At 44.9% G+C, this 22,412-nt stretch overlaps 1 protein-coding gene across 1 annotated transcript; it reads left to right on the top strand.

The window, feature by feature from the left end:
- The first annotated feature begins 384 nt into the window (after positions 1-384).
- Positions 385-16,074, top strand: LOC104523052 (protein FAM162B). The gene is given in 6 exon segments (XM_029084385.1): positions 385-481; positions 10,888-10,971; positions 11,659-11,823; positions 13,705-13,810; positions 15,206-15,317; positions 15,967-16,074. Coding segments are annotated over 6 exon segments (672 nt in total).
- The last annotated feature ends 6,338 nt before the right edge of the window (positions 16,075-22,412 follow it).

The raw sequence follows: 22,412 nt of genomic DNA, 5'->3' as shown, positions 1-22,412 counted from the left end.
CAGCCTGAGCTCCACAATGTGAAACAAGCAGTGAGCATCCATGACTCCAGCTTCCCTCCCCAGGAAAGATAACTTCTCCACCAGTGTTAGGAAAAATAAGGTAAAGTAAGATAATTCACTTTAAAAGGTGAATTATGGAGTTTGCAAGAAAGCAGAGAGCTAGTGTTCACCACCACAACCTAAAGTGGATGCAGAGAAGAAAAAAAACAAACAAACATAAAAAAGCAAGTAGGGCTCAGATCTTCCTGTCTCTGGTCTTGAAATGTGGAGCACACTCAGTCAATGAGCCAAGTGTTGGCCAAGAGCCACAGCCATCAGGTGTGGTAGGCTTCAGCCAAGGACAGGTCATGTATGCAACCCCATTTTGTAACTACCTGAAACGCCATGACCTCCCACGTGGTTCTTCAGTCCTCTGAGTACTCTCAGTGCCGCAAGACAAAAGTGCTGATGATAAATGCAGTGATCCTCTTTGAAAATGAGGGTTTGGCTCTGACCCTGCTAAGAATATCCAGCTGGTGGGGACAATCACTGGGACGTGGTGAGTTCTCCTCCTCCAGCACTGAGGAGTCCCCAGGTGGCTGGAGCACTGCAGCTACGGTAGGAGCTGGGTCCAATTGCATTGATGGTGCACAGTACAGCAGATCTACTTGCTTCAGTGCTCAGAAAAGGTAGACCCACTCTTGTAGCCACAAAAAAGTGCCTGCAAGGCAGCTTGTAGCCCTACATACACATTCATAAAATACTACCAGCATGAAGGTAGGTAGAATTTCCCCAGATGTTACACGACCAGAATGATTAAACTCAAGCGAATATTAGTTCTTAGTTTTACTTTGCTGAGTATTGTTTAAGTACTTTGAAAGCAAAGGAGGAAACGAATAAGCAGACACCAAGTAAGAGCCAAAAGGACCAAATACTGGTCATACGTACAGGACAGATTGGGAAGGAAGGCAGCAATGTAGGAAGGAGTAATATAATGGTGTATTTGATGCAGCTGATGATCAGAGAGAGGGGAATGCTTAGAGGAAAATCTAGAAATGTGTAGAATGCTGCAAATTAATAGTGGTTGATTGACAAAGACTAAAATAATGAGACGAATCTGCCATATTCCACCTGTTCAGACAGAGCTATTAGGCTGTGAAATGACAGATCAAATTAAGGCACCAGGCAGAAAGGCTGTAATGAGAGAGTTTGATTGCTGAGGCATCAGCCAGACTCTGGAGTTGGTGACCTGGAAGAAGCTAGCGGGAGGGTGAGCTGCTGGAGGGATCCTGGATCCAGCTGGAAGGTCTGAGGCTGGGCAGTCCTGAGCACATTGCTTCCTCTGGGATCTTAGAAACGACCATTTGGGATTGACGTTTCCATGCAAATCAATTTAGGAGGCTTGTTTTGAAGTTTTACATCTAGGAAACTAGACAGCAATTAGATACAGAAATAATTTGAAGGATTTTTTCAACAAACCTGTTAAAAACATTCCAATGAGCATTTCTGTATATGTCAAAATGTTTCTGTCAAGTTTTGTCCAGGCTGCTCCCCTTGAACGGGGATGCAAGAACTTGGATGTTAGTGTGGAGCTCATGGGCAGGCATCATCCAGCGTTGTTCCCATCACCTGGATGCCAAGCTGGACAAAGCTTGTGGCTGTGTGGTACCCAGGGCCACAGGCTTTGGCTGGGTGAGAGCTGACCACACTGGTGTGGGCGACCTGAAATCATGAAGCTGGAATCCAAATCCTGGGGCTGATTGTAAACCTCTGAGTCTCCAGAGAGTCAGTTTAGTGCCATCAAATTAGACCTGTCTGCTTGTGCTGGGATGATGCTCCAGGCATTAAGACTTCAGACCGTTCTACATTCAGTTCTAGAGATGCAGACTTTGATTAAATCCAGGATCTACAAAATAAAATCAAAAGGAATGGAAGTCTAGAGACAAAGGCACAACCAAAGAGAAATGCCAGTAAACTGTGAGTCAGCAGAATCAGACTTTCCAGCTCCTCTCTTGGAGTTCCAGCAAGGCTAACTTCATTAAAAGAAATAAAGACAGGACTTGTTACAGAAGCATCTCCATCTGCTCTGAGTGCTGTGTTCCTCTGGAGCTCTGCAAATGCTAACAGGTACGTACTGTGATCTGCACTTTCATCAGCCAAAGTACTTTCTGAGGACCTTGGCTGGCCAGCAGTGTTGTCTCACAGAGGTTTAATAGATGCTCCTTCTGGGCCCCAACCCCATACAGAACTGGCTAGTGCAATACTTCATCTACTAGATGTAATTTTCCAACTTCAAAGCTTATACTTTTATGAAATATAAATGCATGTTCAATTTCTCCTTCATTTCACCTTCCTGAGGGCCACTGATGGTGCTTGAAATGTGCCTCCACTCTGTGTGTATGTGTGCGTGCACTGGATTTTTACTGATGTGGATGAAAGAGACAAACCAGCCTTATTCTCTGTGGCTTTCTGCAACAGGCTGGGCTGCAGGTGTCCAGATCCCCTCATCCCTGCCGGATGCACTAGCGTGCAAATTGCTGCAGGAGCAGGGGTTGCTCTGCTCTTGCTGAACCCCAATGCTGCCTCTTAGTACTCCCACTCACTTGGCATTGGCGATTATTTTTTTTCCCCCCCTTTGGTTGGTTTTAGTGTTATAAAGAATGTATAAGCCATCTTCTTTTTTTGGGCCATGACACTATCTTCAATACAGAGAATCAAGCTATTTCTACATTTAAACTCCATTGCAGCAAGATGGCAATTGACTTTAGTTACCAATGATGGTGTTTCTTAATGGCTTCAATGCTAACACAGGTCCAGGCACAGATTTCAGAATTGGTTGCAACAACAGAGTCGCCTTTTCATTCTGGAAATGCTGAATGGTTTAGGCATGGTAGGTAGGAAAATAAAACCTGTCACTGAAAGACAGATGAGGGCAGCATTTCGCTGTAATGTCAGGATATGCGAGTTCTTTTCTGAACAGATACTCATTTTATGTTGGTTGTTAGCGTCTAAGCTCCTTCCAGAGGAGCCTTACCAAATGTTCTGGTTCTTCCTATGAAATCTGGGGGCCACGATGCTTGTGAACTGTGCAGAAAGTACAGGGGAAAAAAAAAAAAAAAAAAAAAAAAAAAAGTAGTATTTGCAACTCTGCAAAATCATTTATATTAAAGAGGTTTGTTCCCCTTTTGTCATGGTTTGTTTAGTATTACTTCTTTTTTTTTTTAATTATTGTGTACAGTGAATGCTGTATTTGCAGTTTCCCTGCTTTTTTAAAGGGAGAAATGACTACAGTAGCTAATGGGCAACTGTATTGATGAAAAAAGTGCCACAGAAGTGGGCAAAGGTCCTGCTACTATGTTTTTCCATGTTAATGCTGTTGTTTCTTTCTCTGTTAACGTCTTCCTTGTGCCATGACCAGGCCTAGGATGATATTTAACTGTGAGGACAATCTGGGAAGTCTCCCAGCTAATACTGTTGGTCCTGGATGGCTTTCCCTAAATAGCCAACTCTGGCCCTTGCACCTATTACCCGTGTATGCACACCATGTAGCAAATGCCCTATTATTCTTGGGACATTTAGAGTTAATTTCACTTCTCTGGGCCAGATAGAAGCCACGGTGTTCCCACAGTCAGGGTTACCCTGTAAGACCAAGCCAGCAATGGGTAAAACCCCCCTCTCATCTCACTGCAGTGCTGCAATGGATGAGTTCATATTTTACCTTTTGGACTTTTAGCTGCAAGTTGGATTCTCTGGTCGTGCTTAGCATGCGGCAGCGCCCAGCCGGCACTCCTCCCGCTCGTCCGGAGTGCTAAGATTCATTAGCCTGCATTTATCAGCTCTTGCCAGGGAAATGGTGAATAATGAGACCTGGTTGAGGTAATGAAATGATCTTCCTCTCACATCTGATTACATTGCTGCTTATTATTTCCTTGATGTGTAATTTCGCTTCCCTGGAACCTTGTTTTGTAAACACTAATGACTGTGCAGTTATGGCCCAAAGTTAAACCTCCCGACAGTGCTGCAGGAGCCTGGTGAGCCGTGTGGCCTGGGTGTTTGTGTTACCACGTGTCCTTCATCAGCTAGTGTGAGGATGGAGACAGCCCCTGCCCCTTTGCTGGAAGGTACAAGGAACAGCATCAGGAAATGTGCAGCCCTTGGCATCCATCAGGAGCAGCTTATACCCTTTGTTCAGGTATCAGTGCTGTGATTTAACCTACCTAACTGCCCTTCTTCTCTGGCATTGAGTTTCTCGGCTAGATCTCTACCATGATCCCTCTCCATTTGTAATTTGTTGGCCAACAAAAAGACATATTCCTCTCATTTCTTTCTTTCTTCCTTTTATTTTCTTCTTGAGTAACCAGAGCTGTGCAGGTTATTCCAGGTGTCTTATATGCAAATACTGAAACTCTTCTCTCTCCTGGAATGACTTTACTGGTACATCTTAAAAATTTAATCTACTTTTTCTGTGGCGGCATTCACTTGGCAGCCTGGAGTCATTGTAAGTTAAACAAATGCAGTCAGAAATCCTCACCCTTGGCCCCAAAGAGATGACCTTATGCTGTGTGCTCTTTGTCTCATTGCTACCATAAAAGCCTTCGAGGTCATCCAGTTTTCTCAGACTATCTTCTCACCAACCTCTGTGTTAACTTAGTGACAACATCTCCACTTTAGTCGCTTCCTTCTCCAACTTATCTTTTCTTTTTTTTTTTTTTTTTTTTTTAAGAATCCTCAATTCTCCAAGTATAGTATTTGTATCTGTGAGAGATGTTTTACTGATGTCTAAGAAAATGAGAGCTGCCCACTTAATGCAAGTAGCACACTGGTTACATGTCCTATATCTATGATAAGTTCTATTCTTGAACAAATACCTCTTTCAGTAAGACAGCTCACTGCAATGGCTTTGTGTATGTGTTTCCATGATATACATAGCCCAGAAAATGCAGGACAGGTTTGTGTTATTGTCAAAGAAGTAAAGTCCTATTTATGTCAGATGTAATTTCTTTTTCTGCAGCTCCTGCCTCCACTGTAATCATTATATATCTTCTCAAGCTGAGTCTCTCATTTCCATCCTCCTTGTTATGTCTTTGCCATACTATGTAGGAGCACCAGTACCTGTCTGGGACTCCCTTGTTCAAGGCACTGTACAAACAAGGAGCAGAGGTGTCACCAGCCCAAGTCCAAGCTCTACAGTGGCATGCCTGAGCCAGTCCATAAGAGTGCAGGCAGAGGTAGCCAGTGGTTTGAAAAAGGCACCAAGACAACATTGTTTCACCAAAAGCCCTGGACCACTATACAAAACCCTGTGTGACAGATTTTCACTCTCCTGCCCTCTCCATGCTGCACTATGGGACAGTGCATCTTTTAGGAAATGCATTTCCCCAGTGGCCCCTATGGTCACATAAAAGCTGCTAGGAGTAAATCTCACCCTACAGGTAGACTGTGTCTCACCCAGGAGTGTTTGGAAGAGTTTTATGGTCTCTTTAGAGGGATTGTCAAGACACATCTTATAAATCTGAGGAGGCACCTAGTCCTGTTATGGACTACTGTGGTGTGTATTGCTGGGACAAACTGTCCCCAGGGTAGTGCCTCCGCCAGTGTTACCTGGGATACGTTTGCTCCTGTATCGATTGCACATATTCAGCCAGTCACTAAAACAGGAAATTTGGCCCCATGGTGCAGGGGCTCCTAACGATCTTGGCAGGTTTATTGGCCTGATCGATGGTACATGACTTCTCTGCAGGAGCTGGAAAAAATGTAAGTCATCCTTATATTAAAACAAGTGTGGGGAAAAGACATTTCCACGAAGAACTGTTCAATCTTTTTAAATTAGGTTTCTTTTTTCCCTAAACTATTGACTAATGGACTGAAAAAATTCTAAATGCGTCTGGTTTTGAAGACAATGCCATTTTTCTCAGGAAAGAAAATCATTAAGTGACAAGTGAACAAGTCTGTCCTTGTCAGTGTGTTCCTCAGGCTCAACTGGGGAAACAGGTGTGGAAAAGGTTTAAATTAAGTGGTTCTCAAAATGTAAATTGTTATGATTCTGGTGGTTTTGTTTTCCTTTCAGAGTTTTGCTCATTTTTGTTCCACGGTCCAATTGTACATTATTCCAGGAATCAGTGGTCTGGTGCAAAGCTCATCAGTGCATTGATTTTCTTGGTTGTAAAAACTGCAATTTCATCACAACACCCTGAGCACCTTGGAGGACTTCCTGTGGGTCCTGGGATCTTTGCTGCTTGTATCTGGCTGCTCCTCTGTGATGAAGCTGGATTTCATCAGGCTGGATGAGGCTTTGAGCAACCTGATCTAGTGGAAGGTGTCCCTGCTTATGGCAGGGAGTTGGAACTAGGTGGTCTTTAAAGTCCCTTCCAACCCAAACCATTCTATGACTCTATGATTTGGCAGCCACCACAGGTTTCAGCCCATCAGTACTCAGCTGCTGCATGTGCCAAGTCACCCTGTGCTGGAGGTGACATGTCATTTCATTGCCTTTGTATGATCATCCCAAACCCTGGGAAAGGTCATACCAGGGCTTTGCCAGAGCAATATCTAACTTTTGTTTTGCTTGCTGTGAGCTTTGTCCTTCTGACACCAGCTGTTATAAACCCTGCACTTTGTACCAAGGGCATGTCAGACCCATCCCAAGTCCCTTTTTAGTGTGTGTTTGCAGAGGTTAGCGACTCTAGGTGTGGCTCACAAGCTCCACTGAATTTGGCTCCTATTAAGACAATTCATAACTGCATTCCTGTGTCCAACAAATATTCTATTGCGTCTTAGCTAGGAACCTGGAGCTGATGGAAGGGGAACAAGTGTGGCTTATGGGTCCTCTTGGCTACAGCAGTGTTTCTTGTTTGTAGGCATTTCCATCACCATCAGGAAAGGTAGGGGTGAGTTCTCTGTGTTGTTCCAGAGGTGAACACACCTTAAGCAACAAAATATCCAGGCTGTTAATTGTGGTTTAACTCCCTTAAGAAGCAATGTGCTTAAGGCAGAGAAGATGAATCTTCCTGGATAAGGATCGTTTGGAGATCCTTATCCTTGCAATGCTGGGCACTTCTGCTCAGACCTGACACAACTGGAGCCAAATCCTGCTCATTCTTGTGTTAGTGGCAGACATAGAGAACAGCTCAGATCTTTTTCACCTGAGGGAAATTACTGTTCCTGTTGTAGAAAATACCAAGTGTGTTACATCAATTACCTTTCCCTATTAAGAGACTAATGCCAAAAGGCTCATATGGTGTAAATTAGGCAAGATTTACCAGAGTCAGTGGAGTTTGTGGGTGGTTTTTTAATTTTGTTTTTGTTTTTAGAAGTGTGGTTTAGTGTCTTATTTATGGTTGCTAGGCAAGACTTTTCAAATGGTAGTTACACTACCAAATTAGGAGGAATAGAGGCAATATTGGTGGAAAATGCAGAACCTTTCTGTAATTGGATAGAGGAATCCTGATTTCTTTTCCTTTTTTTATTTTTCTGGGTTTTTTGTTTTGTTTTGTTCCCCCCCCACCTCCCCCAAGCAGAGCTGAAGTTTAACACAGAAAGACGGGAGGGACCCCTTCATTGTCATTGCTCTTTTACCAGATGCCTTGTTTTATTGATAACACCCAAGATTATAAAAAAAAAAACCTAATCCAAGTGACCCGAAGTGACTCGAGCCTCATGCTGGTGCTTGTTTTCAGGCTCCTTACAAACCCCCTGAGTCTGGTTTTGCTGTGAGATGCTGTGACTGTTCCTCTGATTTGACTTGGCCATGGTGAGAAATAGTTAAGGAGCTTATAGTTTCTTGGGATTTGCATTTGAGTTTCCTTAGGGTAGACGATTTCCTGATACGGGGAGGATGTGACTCACCTCCTAGAGAGAACTGAAGCCCTCAGAGTGTTGAGCCCTGGGGACCCTGGAGAGGAGGGACAGGCTCTTGGGCTGGGAGTCTGCAGGTAAGTGAGACATTTCAAAGTGATTCGTTGCTCTTGCTGTGTTAAATTGCGCTGCTGGAGAATACATAGTTGTGTTGAGGAGTACTTCCTGGCTCACTTAGAATTTCATGAGCCCATCCAGGATTGCTCGTTTGTCTCATCTAGGAACCAAGACAGAGCTTTGCTGCATATTTAATTAGATGAGGGGAAGGCAAAGAATTTTAAGATAAGATTATCTTCTTCTCCTCATCACAGCCCTCATGTAAAAAGTTTGCATGGCATGCAAAACAGAGGCTGATGGTAAGCTATTTGGTTTTGAGGACACTGCACATGAAAACAGCTTTACAGAGTAATACTTTTTTTGGTTGAATTTTTTTGTGTATATGACTAAATAAAATGTATTGTGCAATCTTATGAAAATTAACCAAGAGATGTAAAGAGATGTGTGGGAACCTGGGGCTTCTGGAGGAATATGCTCTTTAATTCCTGTGTCTGTTGAAAGCAGAAAAAGAACAGGTGAAGAGAACCCAAGTCTAAGGTTCTCATTGCTGCACTAGGCTAACAATCAGAATTAAGGTACCAGGAATGACAGGATAAAGTCATCCAGAAATCAAAGAGCAATGGATTTTTACAAAGAGCAATGGATTTTATATTGTGGCCTCTCAGTTCCAGTTCTGTAAAGGTTTTTGTGTACATTTAGGGAGGGGAGGATGACTGGCTGCCATTCCTTGCTGTGGAGTCAACTGCAAGAGCAGAGTCTGAGGTGGCAGAAGGGTTGTGAAGATGATGCAGGACCAGGATGGAGTACTGTGAAGTTTTGTGTTTAGTTTTCCATCTTTAGTGTTAGCACCGGTGTGCAGCAAGTGTTACAACTACATATCCCTGTCACACAGAAAACAAATGTCAAGAGTCTGCACCCACACCACAGCTGCGCACCATCCTCTGCTTCCTTGTAACTCAAAAACCTTCTGATCTGTGCTCTCCCCTTGCAGTGAGGCTCAGAGGAATCCTGAGGGACATCTGCACAGCTAGTCAGTGTGTGAGTTGTTGTCTGTGCTGTCCAGGGCTTGCTGAGGAGCTGGGGTCCTGCTCTCCTCCTGGCAGTAGGATGTGGGAGGAGGAGAAGATGGTGCTTTAAGCCTCATTTTGCTAATTCTGCATCTCTGAACAAGTTGTTACTGCTCTACAATAAACTCCCTGTCTGTGAGCTTAATGGTTATGAAATAAGGGTTGTGCTCAGCTAATGAGTCACTGACGGGTATCACGTGATGGCTTGGTGAGGTGAGTGAGTTGAGGGGAGTGAATGGATGAGCCTCATGGAGATGTTTTGTTACTCAGGCAGGGGGAATGTGTGTGTACTGGGCTGAGCACAAAATGTCTCTAAGGAGGACTAAGGACACTAGGCTGCTCAGAAGACTACCTTGGTCCAGAGCATTCTGCATCTCTGTACCATTCAGGAAGGGATTCAAGATGCTCTGGGCCAGAGAGAGATCCACAGTTCACAGAGGAAAGCTTGATTTCCTAATGCGATGGTGTATATAGCTTTTTATTAGTTTTCATTCACTACAGTAAAACTCAGCCCAGCATTAAGCATTCATGGTGCCAGAGAAATGAGTAAAATTCAGGAACAAGTAACTGCCTTTGTGGTTTCATGAGGACCTCTGTGTCTTTGCAGTTCTAAATGCTGGCATAATAAATCCTGAAGTGCTTTTTTGCTCACAGCAGATGTGATTAATACAGCTGTTAGCTGGTGTGTCTTCTTGAGGAAACAATTGGCAACCCCTAGGTGGATAAGCACTGGAGGCCTGAAAACCCTGCCATTTTATCCGCTTTTAAGAAATTAAGAGATAAAATAAAAATGTTCTTTTTTTTTTTTTTTTTTTTTTTTTTCCTCTTCAAATCCATAATCAGACATGACATAAAAACAGTCACTTCTGCAATAAGTATTTTGGAGAGTGTTTGTTAAAGTGAAAACGTTCTAATGCTCTGCACAGCTGGAGCCCCTGTGGGGTTGGGTGGCTCCAACTGCAATGTCCCATCTGCTGCCCTCCAGCCCCTCCTGCCCACCCACCCTGGGGAGTGAGAGATGTCCAGGGGTACAATGCTTCTTTTCCACTCAGCAGTTCTGCAAGGTGAGAAGGGACCCTGTGGACATGCCCAGGGGTGTTAAGCCCTATAAACCTCATGCTACAAATTCACCTTTCTTCCTTCTCATGCCCATCTACCCCGAGGGAAATCCTGAGCAGGACACAAATATCCTCAGTGACTTTGCCAGGTTTCCCTTCTGCTTATTCCAGCATAATCACATCCACTGATTTCTGCTTGTTTGCAGGTCTCATTTGCAGCTGAAAGCTCAAACCAGCATTTATTTTCTGTATGGGTTCCTAATCTGGAAATGGATCTAATTTGCTTTACCAAATTACAAGCAAATTAAGCTAAACACATTGTATTATGTCCGGATGTGTTGTGGAGCTTTCGTGAAAGAGGAAAAATCATGTTTGTCATTGCTGCGAGTTTCTTCTTTCCTCAGTATCAATAACTTTGTGTTTTCAAAAAATATAAAATGTCTCTATAAATGGTAGAGTTTTTCCTTGGGGCAAGGAGCTGGGTAGCTGGGGCTGCATCTGCCTCACATCTTTCATCCTCTCAGCCTTTAAAGAATCTTTGCCAACATCCTGAGCTCTATTCCCTTGCAGTTCCCTCCCCTTGCTCTTGGACACACTTTGATTATCTGCAATATTGCATTTGATAGTATTACTAAATAGTTCTGAAAATTTTCCTTTCGGCAACTACTTCTTCCCTTTCAAATGGCATTTTTTTCCCTAGTTGTAAATCAGCTTTAGAGCCTTGTATATCTAAGGAGAGTAAATACCTCACTGCTCCAAATGAGACAAGTATTTTGCATTTTGATTTCCTGACCCATCAGGGAGGATTTTGTGCAAAACACAGGAGAAATGTCGAAGTGATAAAATAGCACTGGTTTTGGTTCATTCTCTAGTTAGAACAGCTGATGTTATGGAAAACATCCAGTACTATCCAGACTTTGTAGAGTTTGAATTCAAAGAGGGCAAATACTTTGTAGGTACTGCTACATTTCAATGACAATTTTACTGACTGACAAACACTACATCTCCTGAGGTTTTTGACATAATTTCTTAGTTTACTAATTTAAACCTGAAATATATTTCTTTGCCAGGAAAGTTTGCAGTGTGGATGTGAGATGGACTCCTCATCTGCTTTTATAGCCACAAACATTTGTTTTAGTTTCCTTCCACCAGGTCACATTTATTATGAGATAGGGGAAATGCTGTTCTTCTTCAAAAAGTCTAACACAACCGATTTGCAAGACTATTTTTTAACTGAGAACAATTAAGAGCTCTAACAGCTTAACTAGCTGTGATAATTAGCAGTCACTAAGCCTGTCTTTGGGGAAATATAGCACGCTGTTCTATATTAGTCCTACCATAGTAAGGACTGGGAAAATAATGCAAAAACCCATTACTCTCCTGAACAGCTCCTTGGGATGGAGAGGCTGGGGCAGAGGCTGGGCTGGGTGTGAGCGGTGATCCCTGCCCGCTTCGCTCGGGAGGTGTGTCCTTTTGGTAAACACGGGCGATAAATATAATTAGTCATCGTGACGCAAGCAAAAAACTGTTGGCAGCCAGGGTGGAAATGCAAGCTAATCCCTTCGTACAGGAAGAGGTAGTTTTACGTTAATAACTTCTAGAAGCAGCCTCTGGGCTCCTGCCGATCCCCTGTGTGCTCCCAGGCCAGTGGGGAGGTGGGGGGATGCTGGGGGGGATGCTGGGGAGGCTGCTGGGGTGCAGCCCTGGGCTGTGGCAGCGGGTGGCTCGGCCGGTCCTGCACCCCACCAGAGCCATCGGTGACAAAGCGAAGGGCGCTGAGGACGCGGCTTTGCAGACGGCTAATCCAGGTGGGTAGAAAGGGTTTGGTCACTGTTTGGTGCTGCAGCACGGAGGGAAAGGATATTAGCAGGAAAGGGTCAGAAAATGACCCTTGTTCTCGGCGGTTGCTGTTACTGCTGTGCTGCACCTCCTGGGTTTAAAAATGCTCCTGAGACATGAAGCACATTGAGAGCTCTGACTAGCACCATGCACAGGGATAAAGTTGGGTTTTTTTGTGTTAAATAGTTCTCCTCCCATGACAGCAAAAACAAACTGATGATTCATGTCAGGGAACTATTTAATTAAAAAAAAATAAATGAATGTTCCTCCTTGTACCCAGCTGCCAGGTTTCCAGAGGAGGAATGGAGAACATGCCTGCACGTGCAGTGCAGTGGCAGACTTGCACCCCTCTGCTCCCCTCAATGATCCCTGCCAGATTCCATCCACAACTGTGCATGCCCGTGGCAGGCAGCAGGCGTGGTCTGCTCCCTCATGGGCAAGCTTCCTGGCATGGAGATCATTTATCTTTTTAGTCTGTACCCCCACCTCCTTGGCCTTGCCTTTGTAGACTCCTCACTCCCCTGAGGCTGGGCTGCATGGGGCTGCCAGTGCTCCCGTGGGATGACTGTGGGTCTCCAGCATGGGGCTTTGCCCTTGTCTTCCATGGGATGGAGTCTGTCCTTTTAGTGATCCATCCTACTGTTTGCTGCAGATCCGATTCAGACACTTGGTGATGTTTCAGATGTAACTCTCCTGGTCTTGCTGGTGCTCTCTAAGAGAAATAGGAGAAGCAGGAGATTGAATTTTCCTGGGGGTCTGGGTGCCAAGATCTACACCTGGGATTTTTCAGGTATTCACAAGTCCTGGCATGCATGAGCAGGCCTGAGGCCAAGGTGCTTAATGTAATATCACCATCTCAAGACAGGCAGGAAGAGATGCTCCCTCTGCCCTGTGCTGTGGAGGCACCGATTTCCTTTCAGCCAAGCACCAGCAATCCAGAAACAGCCAGGGACTGTGGGACACTGAGACTGGGGGCATCTTCATGTCCATCCCTTCCTGCATCCCCTGGTCACCCACAGGGTGTTTCTGAAGACTAGTCTCACATTCTGAAGCACAGGGCACTGTAACCCAGCACCTTGGGTGCACCTACCTGGGTGCGTGAGCAGTCCCAGCTACCTCGCGATGACCTGTACAAATGTCCAATGTCAAAGCCAGGATCTGAGCTAGCCATTGCTTACTCTATTTTTTCAGGGTCTCTCTGTCACTGTACTTGTCGTGACCTGTCACTGGGTTTGTTTCCATCAAGAGGAGCCAGAGTCCCTTTCTCCTTGTGCTCACGGTGACAGCATGCTAATGGCATCATTGTGGTAGTCTGGTGGGGTGTAATGTATCATCATTAGAGTACAGTAATGTGGTACCCAGCTTGCATGAGAACGACTGCCAGCCTCCCACCAGGCTGTATTTTAACAGACCTTGTCTCTCCATCAGTGCTTTTAGAAGGAGATGCTGTCGAGGAGTTATTAGTGCTCCTAACAGTTTACTTAACTCACTAGTTGGGCCATTTAAAAGCAAGATGCTAGCAGGGTGAGAGCATGCTGTGGGCTTGGGTGACTTCAGCCCTGCATCCTTTCCCCTCTTAATCAGGAAGGTTACAAGAGGTTTTGAGTTTAAAACCTACCTAAACTAAAGGGGGAAAAAAAAAATGAAGCAAAATGAAATAAGCTGCAAATGTAACAAAGCCTCTCACACCAGCTGCTGAGTTCTTTTGACATTAGAAAGTACATTCGGCTCTCACAGAATAGAAAATGCCATTCTGAACTTTCAATCCTTTTCCCTCTGTAATGACAACCTTTTGCCTCTTCCCTTCTTTAAGCTTAGCTCATTGTTTTATTTTATAAAATCTCTTACAGGTTACAAAGCTTTCAAAAAGGACAGAAGGACTACAAATTTTGATAAAAAGGTGTTAGTATGGGCAGGACGCTTTAAAAAGGAGGAGGATATTCCCAAGTACATATCGTAAGTAGACCTGTCTAAATGATGCTTTTGGATGTGAACATACAGATTGAGACCCCAGCCTGTAAAACCCTGAACCATGTTCACATTGTGAGGGTTAGTGCTCCTCTATGCTGAAGGGGACTGATGCTACTGGGGTCCAAAAATAAATCTGAATTTTCGGGAACGTGAACTTTTTGTTATGCCTTGTGAAGTAAAATGGATTCACTTGTTTTAGATATCATAAGTGTCAGACTAAGCTGAAGTCTCTCTTGCAAGACAAGTGTCTTTGTAACTCAAACATCACCATGGCAAAATATCATCCACTTTGGATTTTTGCATGCTTTGCTAGTTTTTATTGATTAGCTACTAATAATGCTGTAGAAATTTTAAAAATAATTCGGGGCTATACACAGCTTTGGTGATAGACATCTGCAATGAGTTCCTCACATCTGGGCTGCAGTTTCACCCCTTTGTCAAGGTATTTTGTTAAAGAATTGTCACTTAGTTTTGGAGATCTAATGTTTCCTGACTTGTGACATCCTGGGCACTCCTCCAGCTGGCCTTCCCCTTGCAGGTGTAAGTAGATCCGTGACTGGATATGATTTTGTGAATGACCCATTGCCACGCTGCAGTCTCTTGCAAGCATGAGTTGTTGGATAAATGCCATGAGTCACTCATGGAAGGTGGTGGAGATTTCCCAGTGACAGCTGTGGCTGTTCAGCTGCTTGGGAAGACAACTCTGGATGGACGGTGATGATGTCCACTCCAGCTCAGGCTCACCCTCCCACCGAGGGAGATGCTGGTGGGGCTGGTGCCAGCTGCCTGGCAGAGGGCTACACTGCAGTGGGACGGGGCTGCAAAGAACCATGTGGAGCTGGAGTGAAGATGTCAGCACTTGCTGTGCCTCTTCACTGTGTGAAAACTCTCTTTGCTCTTAGCCAAAAGTCATGGGGGTGCTTTTATTCCACTGAGGGTGGCATTGTCTGGCCCTGGTGACACAGCCACAATGTCTCCTGGTGCTGTGCAGCACCCCATGCCCTGCCCTGCAATACCCGAAGCTAGGCCGCTCGTAATTCCATCATCACAATGAAAAGACTTTCCTGTCCTTGTAATTTTTCAGGTGTTCACTCTTATATGTAATGAAAAAAAGACAGGAGTGCGATTTGTTATTCCACTTGTTACTGATTACTTTTAGGAGTAGCAATACCCGACCTGTGTGGGAGGGTGGATAAATCTTTTCCCCATAGGCTAATTTTTTGAGTTCTCCTCTAAGCACTTGCAGAAAGAGAAGAATTTCTGAAACATATTGCACATTAATAGGCAGTTGCTGGAAGACTTGAAGATTCATTATCCAGCTCCCTGTGATCTCATTTCACACACTGCTGTAGAATGGAAACTCTACTCTGTCCTCTGCAGGTCTGAGGTCCTCGACGCAGCAAGGAACAATGTCAGGATAAAGGTTTGCTACGTGATGATTGCACTGACCTTGCTGGGCTGTTTGGCCATGGTAATCACAGGCAAAAAGTGAGTATTGTTTCTGGGTGAACCAAACTGATCCACTTAAGGTATGGTCTATGTATGTTCTCTTTGTAAACAGAGTGACAGATTGGTTTGAGAATAAATTCCTATAAGCAATATTAACATAGGATATGTATCACCTCATTCTCCAGAGGAGAGATTGGCATGAGGAAGCACAACTTGCTGGTTAATGTGTTCCTTCTGACCCACTTTGCCATAAACCTATGCAATGCAATGCTCTGTATCATGGTATCTCAACAAAAGGCTGGTCCAAAGGTTGTGGAGTAGCTCAGACAGTGTTAATGGTGCCTGGTCCTGCCCTGCATCTGTGGGCCCTGAGGCTCTCACAGTCCTGCCCACCCAGCCTGAATGCCACCAAGAGCTGTGACACTTGCTTCTTTCCATCTTGCTGGTGGGGAAGGAAGGTCTCCAGCCTGACATGCATGTCCCAGTGCACCTGTAAACAATTTACAGTGTCATTGCCTTGCTAATCAGAGCTGCAAATGCTGATAATTTGGTAAAACAAGGAAACACTTTGACTTCTGTCGCTGCACAATATCAAAAAGGACAGTGGGCTGTCAAAGCAAGTGGTGTAAATTTGGGGGGGTTTGGTGGTGGGAAATGTGTGCACGAAATGATTTTCACCATTTCTTTTCAAGGCTGCTAAAAGGGATCACACACTGCTGAAGATGAACACAGAAAACAAGGCCAAATGGAGGGCTGAAGTGGAGAAAGATGAAGAGGCAGCTGTTGAGAAGCCACAATGATTTGGAACGGATTTATTTTAACAGCAGGAGATAAGTGATTTGTACCAATGACATATGTACCTGTCTTTTTTAACTCTTTGGAACTTTTTCACTGAAACTCTCAGGGCAAAGACTTCACTATTTAAAAACTACTCCATGCAAACTGGGAAACTCCTGTGGAAACTCCGGCAGCTGCTGTTGGCGGCCTCTGGTCTTTGGCACTGGGTTCTGCTGAAATACAAAAATCTCTTCTAAACTGGAAAGCGTGGGAAGGATGGATGCAGGACACTGCAGCTCAGGATCAGCTTTTCATGGTGCTGCTGATGCTCAGCGTGGCTGTGGGGCTGTCTCCTGTGGCCCTACACCAGAGAGCATCTCATTCTGTGCAGTGCCTCTGGTGCAAACAGCAAAGTGACCCAGAGCAGGGGAAAAAGGAGTCTGAAATATGTTTTGCAAACACTAAGAGGTCTTAGTGTTTACCTCTGAGCCTGCTGTCGTCACTGTCCCCTCTCCAGCCTTTTGTGGGGTCCTGTGGCCAGGGGAGAGAGGGGACATGAGTATGAAAAGGAGGAGCAGTATCATCAGACCTTGACAGCTGATTTGGGCCAAAAGGGGTTTTGGGCCAGAGGAGATAGCAGTGATGTGGAGTGGTGGCATGGGCATGTGGAGTGGTTTGGTTGTTGTGGGGCAGCCTGGGGAGCCTGTGCCTGGAACAGGGAGCCTGGCCTGGAGGCCCCTCTCATACTGCTGCACCTCACTGTTTTTTCATCTTCTGTTTCCAGTCATTGTCATGAAAGTTCTCTAGCACTTGCTTAGTTGTGATGTTAGTCAGGAGTAATTGTTATTACATGGTTTGCTAAAACTGGATTCTTTTTAATAATCATAGTTCATTAATTCATAATAAAACAGCTGTCCAATTACATCTAAAACAAACGCATCTCTTCACAGCTTCATTTAAAGTGTCACCAAACTCTCTGGGATGATGTTTAACAGATGGGAGACATCCTAATGAAATATTGGAAGTTTCATTTTCATTAAGTGATTAAACTTCAAGACAACTCATGCTTGTGGGTGCTGGTGCACCATTCATAACCCCTCAAGATCTGTAAGACAGGCTGGTGGAGCGGGGTGCACTGCATGGGGTGCCAAGGGACACGGAGTGGGAAAACCCAGCTGTCTTACCCCGGCTGCCAGAGCAGATGGCAAATGATGTAACCACGCTGTGCAGTGTCCTCAGCATCACACCAAGGCTTGGCCTTTGCAAGGGTTGTTACTCAGACCAGTTGAACTTGTGGTCTAGGGAAGTCTGGAAGCTCCCACTCAGGTCTCTGGGGTTTATTGTGACAAAAATCATGTCCACTTACTGCTGGTGTGTCACTACATGAGCAAGCTGCTGGCAAGGTTGGGGCATTGGCAGGTGGTGAGTAGTTGTTGGGCTCTGGGACTCCATCTCCTGTGCTTGTGGTCACTGGGCGGCTTTTTCCCTCTGATGCTTCTTAGGAGCACTTTTCTCCACATTGCACACCCATTAGGTTGAGGAGCATGTGTGAGGGAGATGTTACATCTGTCACAGCTCAGTGTTTGCAGTCCTCGTTTCCAACTCATAGCACCGTGCAGTACAAATCACCAAAAGCGATGTCTGCTCCCTGTAGTAATCCTCATAAGTAATTCTCACAATCTCATGGAAGTGAAAATAATGGTCCAGGACAAGCACAGAGTCAACAAGTCTCTGCTGAGAAGGCACTTTTGCCTGCACAGGTAATACAGGCTCTTTCATTTTTCATGACCTGGTTTTTCTTGGTTAGTGTGATAAATTTCAAGAATTACATCAAAGTTAGTGTTCATTTGGGGGTAAACTCGAACAGTTCTGGTCGGTCTCAGATTTTTTTTTTTTTGTAATTCTTAAATGGCTTTCATGTGCCCTTTTTAAGAACACTTAAAGGAACCCATTGAAATGCTTGCAAACAAATTCACATCCATGTTCTGAGCTTCCCTGACTTAAGCAGGAAAGGAAATGAACATAACCATATACAAAGAACAAGTAAATTAATTGTGACTTGTTCCACTCTGCTCTGCATTTCCCTCTGCCTGGGGAAAAAAAACCAACCTGCTTCAGGTGTGAGCTATTATCAAATCCTCTTAAACAGTCTGGGTCTCTGTTGACTGGTGCATAAAGCTTCTGCATTACACATTGTCATTAAGAAAATGGAAAAATCAATTCCTCCTCCCTGAGCCACTGATGATGGGCCAATTCTGAGCGACCAGATGACCCAGGTGCTTTTAGGCTGTCACTAAGAGCCATGACTATTGTTTAGTGAATAATCTTTTACCAGTCCCAGCTACATGATTATTCATTTTAATATCATAATATTCCTCAAAAAATCAATCTGACTAATCTCTGGTTTGCACTCGGTCGGTGGTGGGTGACTGCTGGCACTGGTGTAGCACAGCCTCGGTTGGAGCCATCTCCTGCAGTAGCTGGAGATGCCAGCAGAGGACATTGTGCTGCTGATGCCTCCCCAACACTGGGACTTACTGCTGCTTGTTAAAATCGGTTTCCATCTGTGTTTGCAAAGTCCTTTGACTCTCCTTTTGAAAAACTTCTAATTAACACAGCTTCCTGAATGTATAATTGGCTAATTCTCACCACCTTAAGGTTGTGGGGGTTTTTTATTTCTCCTTCTGTCTATAGTGCTTTAGTGTCACACCTGATCCCCCAGTCATTTAAAAAAGGGGTGGAAGGTGTTATTAGGTATTTAATAATGTGCCCTGAATTTCCCCAGCCTGGCCCTGAGGACAATGTGAGGGGCTGGCTCCTCTCCGAGGCAGGGGATGGAGCTGAGAGCGTACTGGTTTGCTGTGATGCTCAGGGAGACCGAGGGTGGGTGAGTCCTTTCAACTCTCCTCACTTACTGCTCTGTACTGGGAGGAAAGAATGCTTCCTCCCTTGCAGGATTTTTGCCATTTTAATGAACTCCTATATGGAAGTGGTTAATCATGTGCTGGTGGCTGGTGTCATAGAGATTTGCATTGTAATAACAATTACGAGTGAAGATTTTCCCTAGTAGCTGGAGTTGAGCTAGTTCTGCTTCTGCAGAACTAATTCTGCAACAATCAGTGTTGCAGTTCCTCCTGGCTGTGCATTAAGGTTATCATTCACCATTTTCTCAAGTCTCAGTGATTTCCAGAGACTCAGCTGCCCCAGGGAGCCTGGCTGCTGTGGGGCAGAGCTGGATGCACTGAACTTTCTTCTGCCAACGTGGTGAGACCAAGCTCATATGGGAGACTCTGCATTGTGAACATCTCAGTGCTTCAGAGAAAAGGTGTGAGATGGGAAAGTCTGAGCTCAGGAGATCTAAATCCCTTCCTTACTCATTTTACCTCTCTTTTTGACCTGCTTATGGGGTTTCTAGTGACACTTGATTTCTTTCCATCCATCTGCTATGTGCAGCTCTTCTGGGATGCAGCAAGGCTGACGTGATCCTGCACTTGTAAAGGACTTTTTTCTCTGGATGCAGATGAATCTTACCATTCAGAAAGATATAATTTTAAATACTTCCCAGTTCTTTTAGTGTTTAGTCTCCCACCAAACTGGGAAACTGCTGCTTATTTTAAGGCTGAACGCACCCAGCTTCAGTTTCCAGGCATTGGACGTAGTCTTCAATGTGGAATATAAACCATCCCATCTCAAATCTTTCCTGTGTACAACTAGTCACTGTTGTTTGCAGTTGGATTCTTGCTATGTTTAAAACACCCATGGTTTCTAACCATTGCTTGGTGGGTATCACTGGCTTACTGGCCAGTTAAGAATTTGATGCTATAGTGAATTTATTTCTGTATCAAGCAATTTACTACATTAGTAGCCTCTTCATAAACAATCCAAATAGATTTTTTGTTTGTTTTAGCATAGAATCAATAATCTAGTACTTTTGCTGAAAGAAAGGATGTAAAAGCTTTCCAGACTTTATTGACTACCCTGGAAAATTAAAAAGCACGGTGGTTATGCAGCAGAAACTTATTCTCCTCTGCCTGTGCCTGAGGCACCAGCACCTGCAGGAGCAGCACAGCCAGCCAGTGGCTGCAAATCTGCTTTTGTTCTAGGACTGTCAAGGGTCAGTTCAAAGGAGCTTCGAGGTGGAAGGTCTCCTCTGGGTGAGATGCAATGATGGTTTGGATCTGTAAAGGGACTGGCTCCCTCTTACCGCAAAGATGTTTCCAGCTTGGAGCAGTCTCATGTTTTCTCCTTTGTTCAGCATCATTGCAGCAAATAAGCACTGGCTGCTGCTGGTCCACAGGTATCTGGGGTCCTCAGGCCCATCATGATTTCAGAGATGGCTTAAACAAAACTCTCCTGTTTGGCTTTGGCACGAAGTCATTTTAGCCTAGCAGGAAAGCAAGGTCAATGTTTAATAATTTAAATTAATTAATGGATCATTCATTGATGCATTGAGGTAATTTTCCGTGGTTAAGTGGTTTGATGATCGTTAGTGCTGTATGATTTATTACAAAAACTCTGTGATAGTCATATGATGAGTAGGTAGCTCCTGAAGGGCTCTGAAAGGACCTGACCATTTCATTTCTTTGCTCTGTGAAGGATCCAGACACAAACCTCAACATTACATTTGTCTAGCTGGCTCCACACTTTTCTGTGCATGAGACAGCTTTCTACATGGAAATCTAAAGCTGGGCTCTGACTCTTCCTCTGCAGCACTGTGTTCCACAGTGAAAGGACCCTAACTCTGAGATATCTGGGCAGGGACTGCTGTTTGGTGGGGATCTGAGGGCTTGCCGTAGGGAGGAGGTCAGTCTGGAACAAGATTTCATGGGAAAGAGCTGGGCTCACTCAGGGCTTATGTTTGCCCTGCAGCATGTGCAGAGTTATCAGAAGCTGCTGGTGACACTAGACCAGAAAATTGAGGGATTTGCATGCTGGTCTGTAATATACTTCTCCCAGATGGTGTATGGTCTTGAGACTTTTTCTAAATGAAATGGAAACCAAAATAGCCCAATGAATTAGTCATCTAATTACAATAGTTCCTAATGGTTCATGTTTCTGTTTCTGCAGAATGTATGAACGAAGACACAACCTGCTCACTGTGGTGCACTGTGAATTGCATGAACTCTTAGATCCCCAGCAGCTATTTTATCATCATCGAAGCATTGTCCTGCAACAAACTTCTAACAGCAGGGCTATAATCTTTATCGAGGACATCCATTAGGTCTGTAAAGATGTCATTAAAGCCATGCTGCTCCAGGGAGGATGGAACAATCTCCAGAATGGTTTCCAACTGTATTAAGGGGCTGGAGTAAACCTTGAAAGGTAAGCAGTTAAATATCCCAGCTTTTCAGTGTTCTGAGCCCCATGAGAGGGCAATTTTACTTGACAAACAAACCTTAATGCAAAGCAAAAATACAACTATTGTATGTTGTTCTCTCCCACTCATTTCCTTTTTTCTTCTCCCAAGAGCTGTTGTGCAGGTGGCACAGGGGATGCTGTGAGCTGGGAACTGCTGGGTGCCCGCTGCTGTGGCATGAGCCCACGCACGGGCAGTGGGATGCTGTGAGGCTGCCAAGCGCTGCACAGTGAAACTCTGCAGAAATGGGCAAGGGGTTGCCCGTGCAGCTGCAATGCCTAATGTGCCAGTTCCCACAGCCTCCCTGTAGCTATTCGTGTTTACCCTTTGAGGACTTTTTAATCTACTTGCCTATTGTTGTCTTTGCTGAATGCACCAGGGAGGAATTTTGAGCTAGTTTCAGGTGAAGTCCAGGTGTCTATGGACTTCCATGGATGACAGCCAGATGTGCAAGTGTCTCTTGCTGCTGGGAGGACACAGATGTCCTGCCAAGATAGGCTCTGGGAGCCACAGAGGAAACCACACAGAGTGAGGAGCAGACAGCCGCTGCTCAGATGGCACTTTGCATCCAAATGCAGCTGACTCCCTCCTGGTGTCCTTGCTTTGGGCCAAACTCTGACCTGGCACTGGGTGCTCTGCAGCAGATGGTGCTGTTCTCCCAAAAGCCAGGCTGTGAGACCCCAGCTGTTCTGGGGGGTCCCAGGGCAGCATCAGCTCTGCCAACGAAGGTGAGAGCTGCAGCCCCATGACCTGGGGATTTCACCTTCCCATGGGGTGACAGAACTGGGAAAGGGGTGCCTAGCTGTGGGGGGACCGGAGTGGTGCATCTGCCCTGCTGTCACATCCTTCCTCTGCCCAACCCACCAGCATACGCAGTCACTGTGGTTCATCACTCTCTGGACTTCCCACAACACATGGACTCTGCAATGTTCAAGTGGTACACTGGCCTTTTTTTTTTTTTTAAGAAGTTCTTAATGTACAGTGACTACCTTATGGCTGCTCTTC

This window comes from Antrostomus carolinensis, unplaced genomic scaffold (genome assembly GCF_000700745.2).
Source record: "Antrostomus carolinensis isolate BGI_N321 unplaced genomic scaffold, ASM70074v2 scaffold25753, whole genome shotgun sequence".
NCBI classification, from domain to species: Eukaryota; Metazoa; Chordata; class Aves; order Caprimulgiformes; family Caprimulgidae; genus Antrostomus; species Antrostomus carolinensis.
The sequence above is the reverse complement of the archived record's forward strand: the minus strand, read 5'-3'. Positions and strand labels throughout refer to the sequence as shown.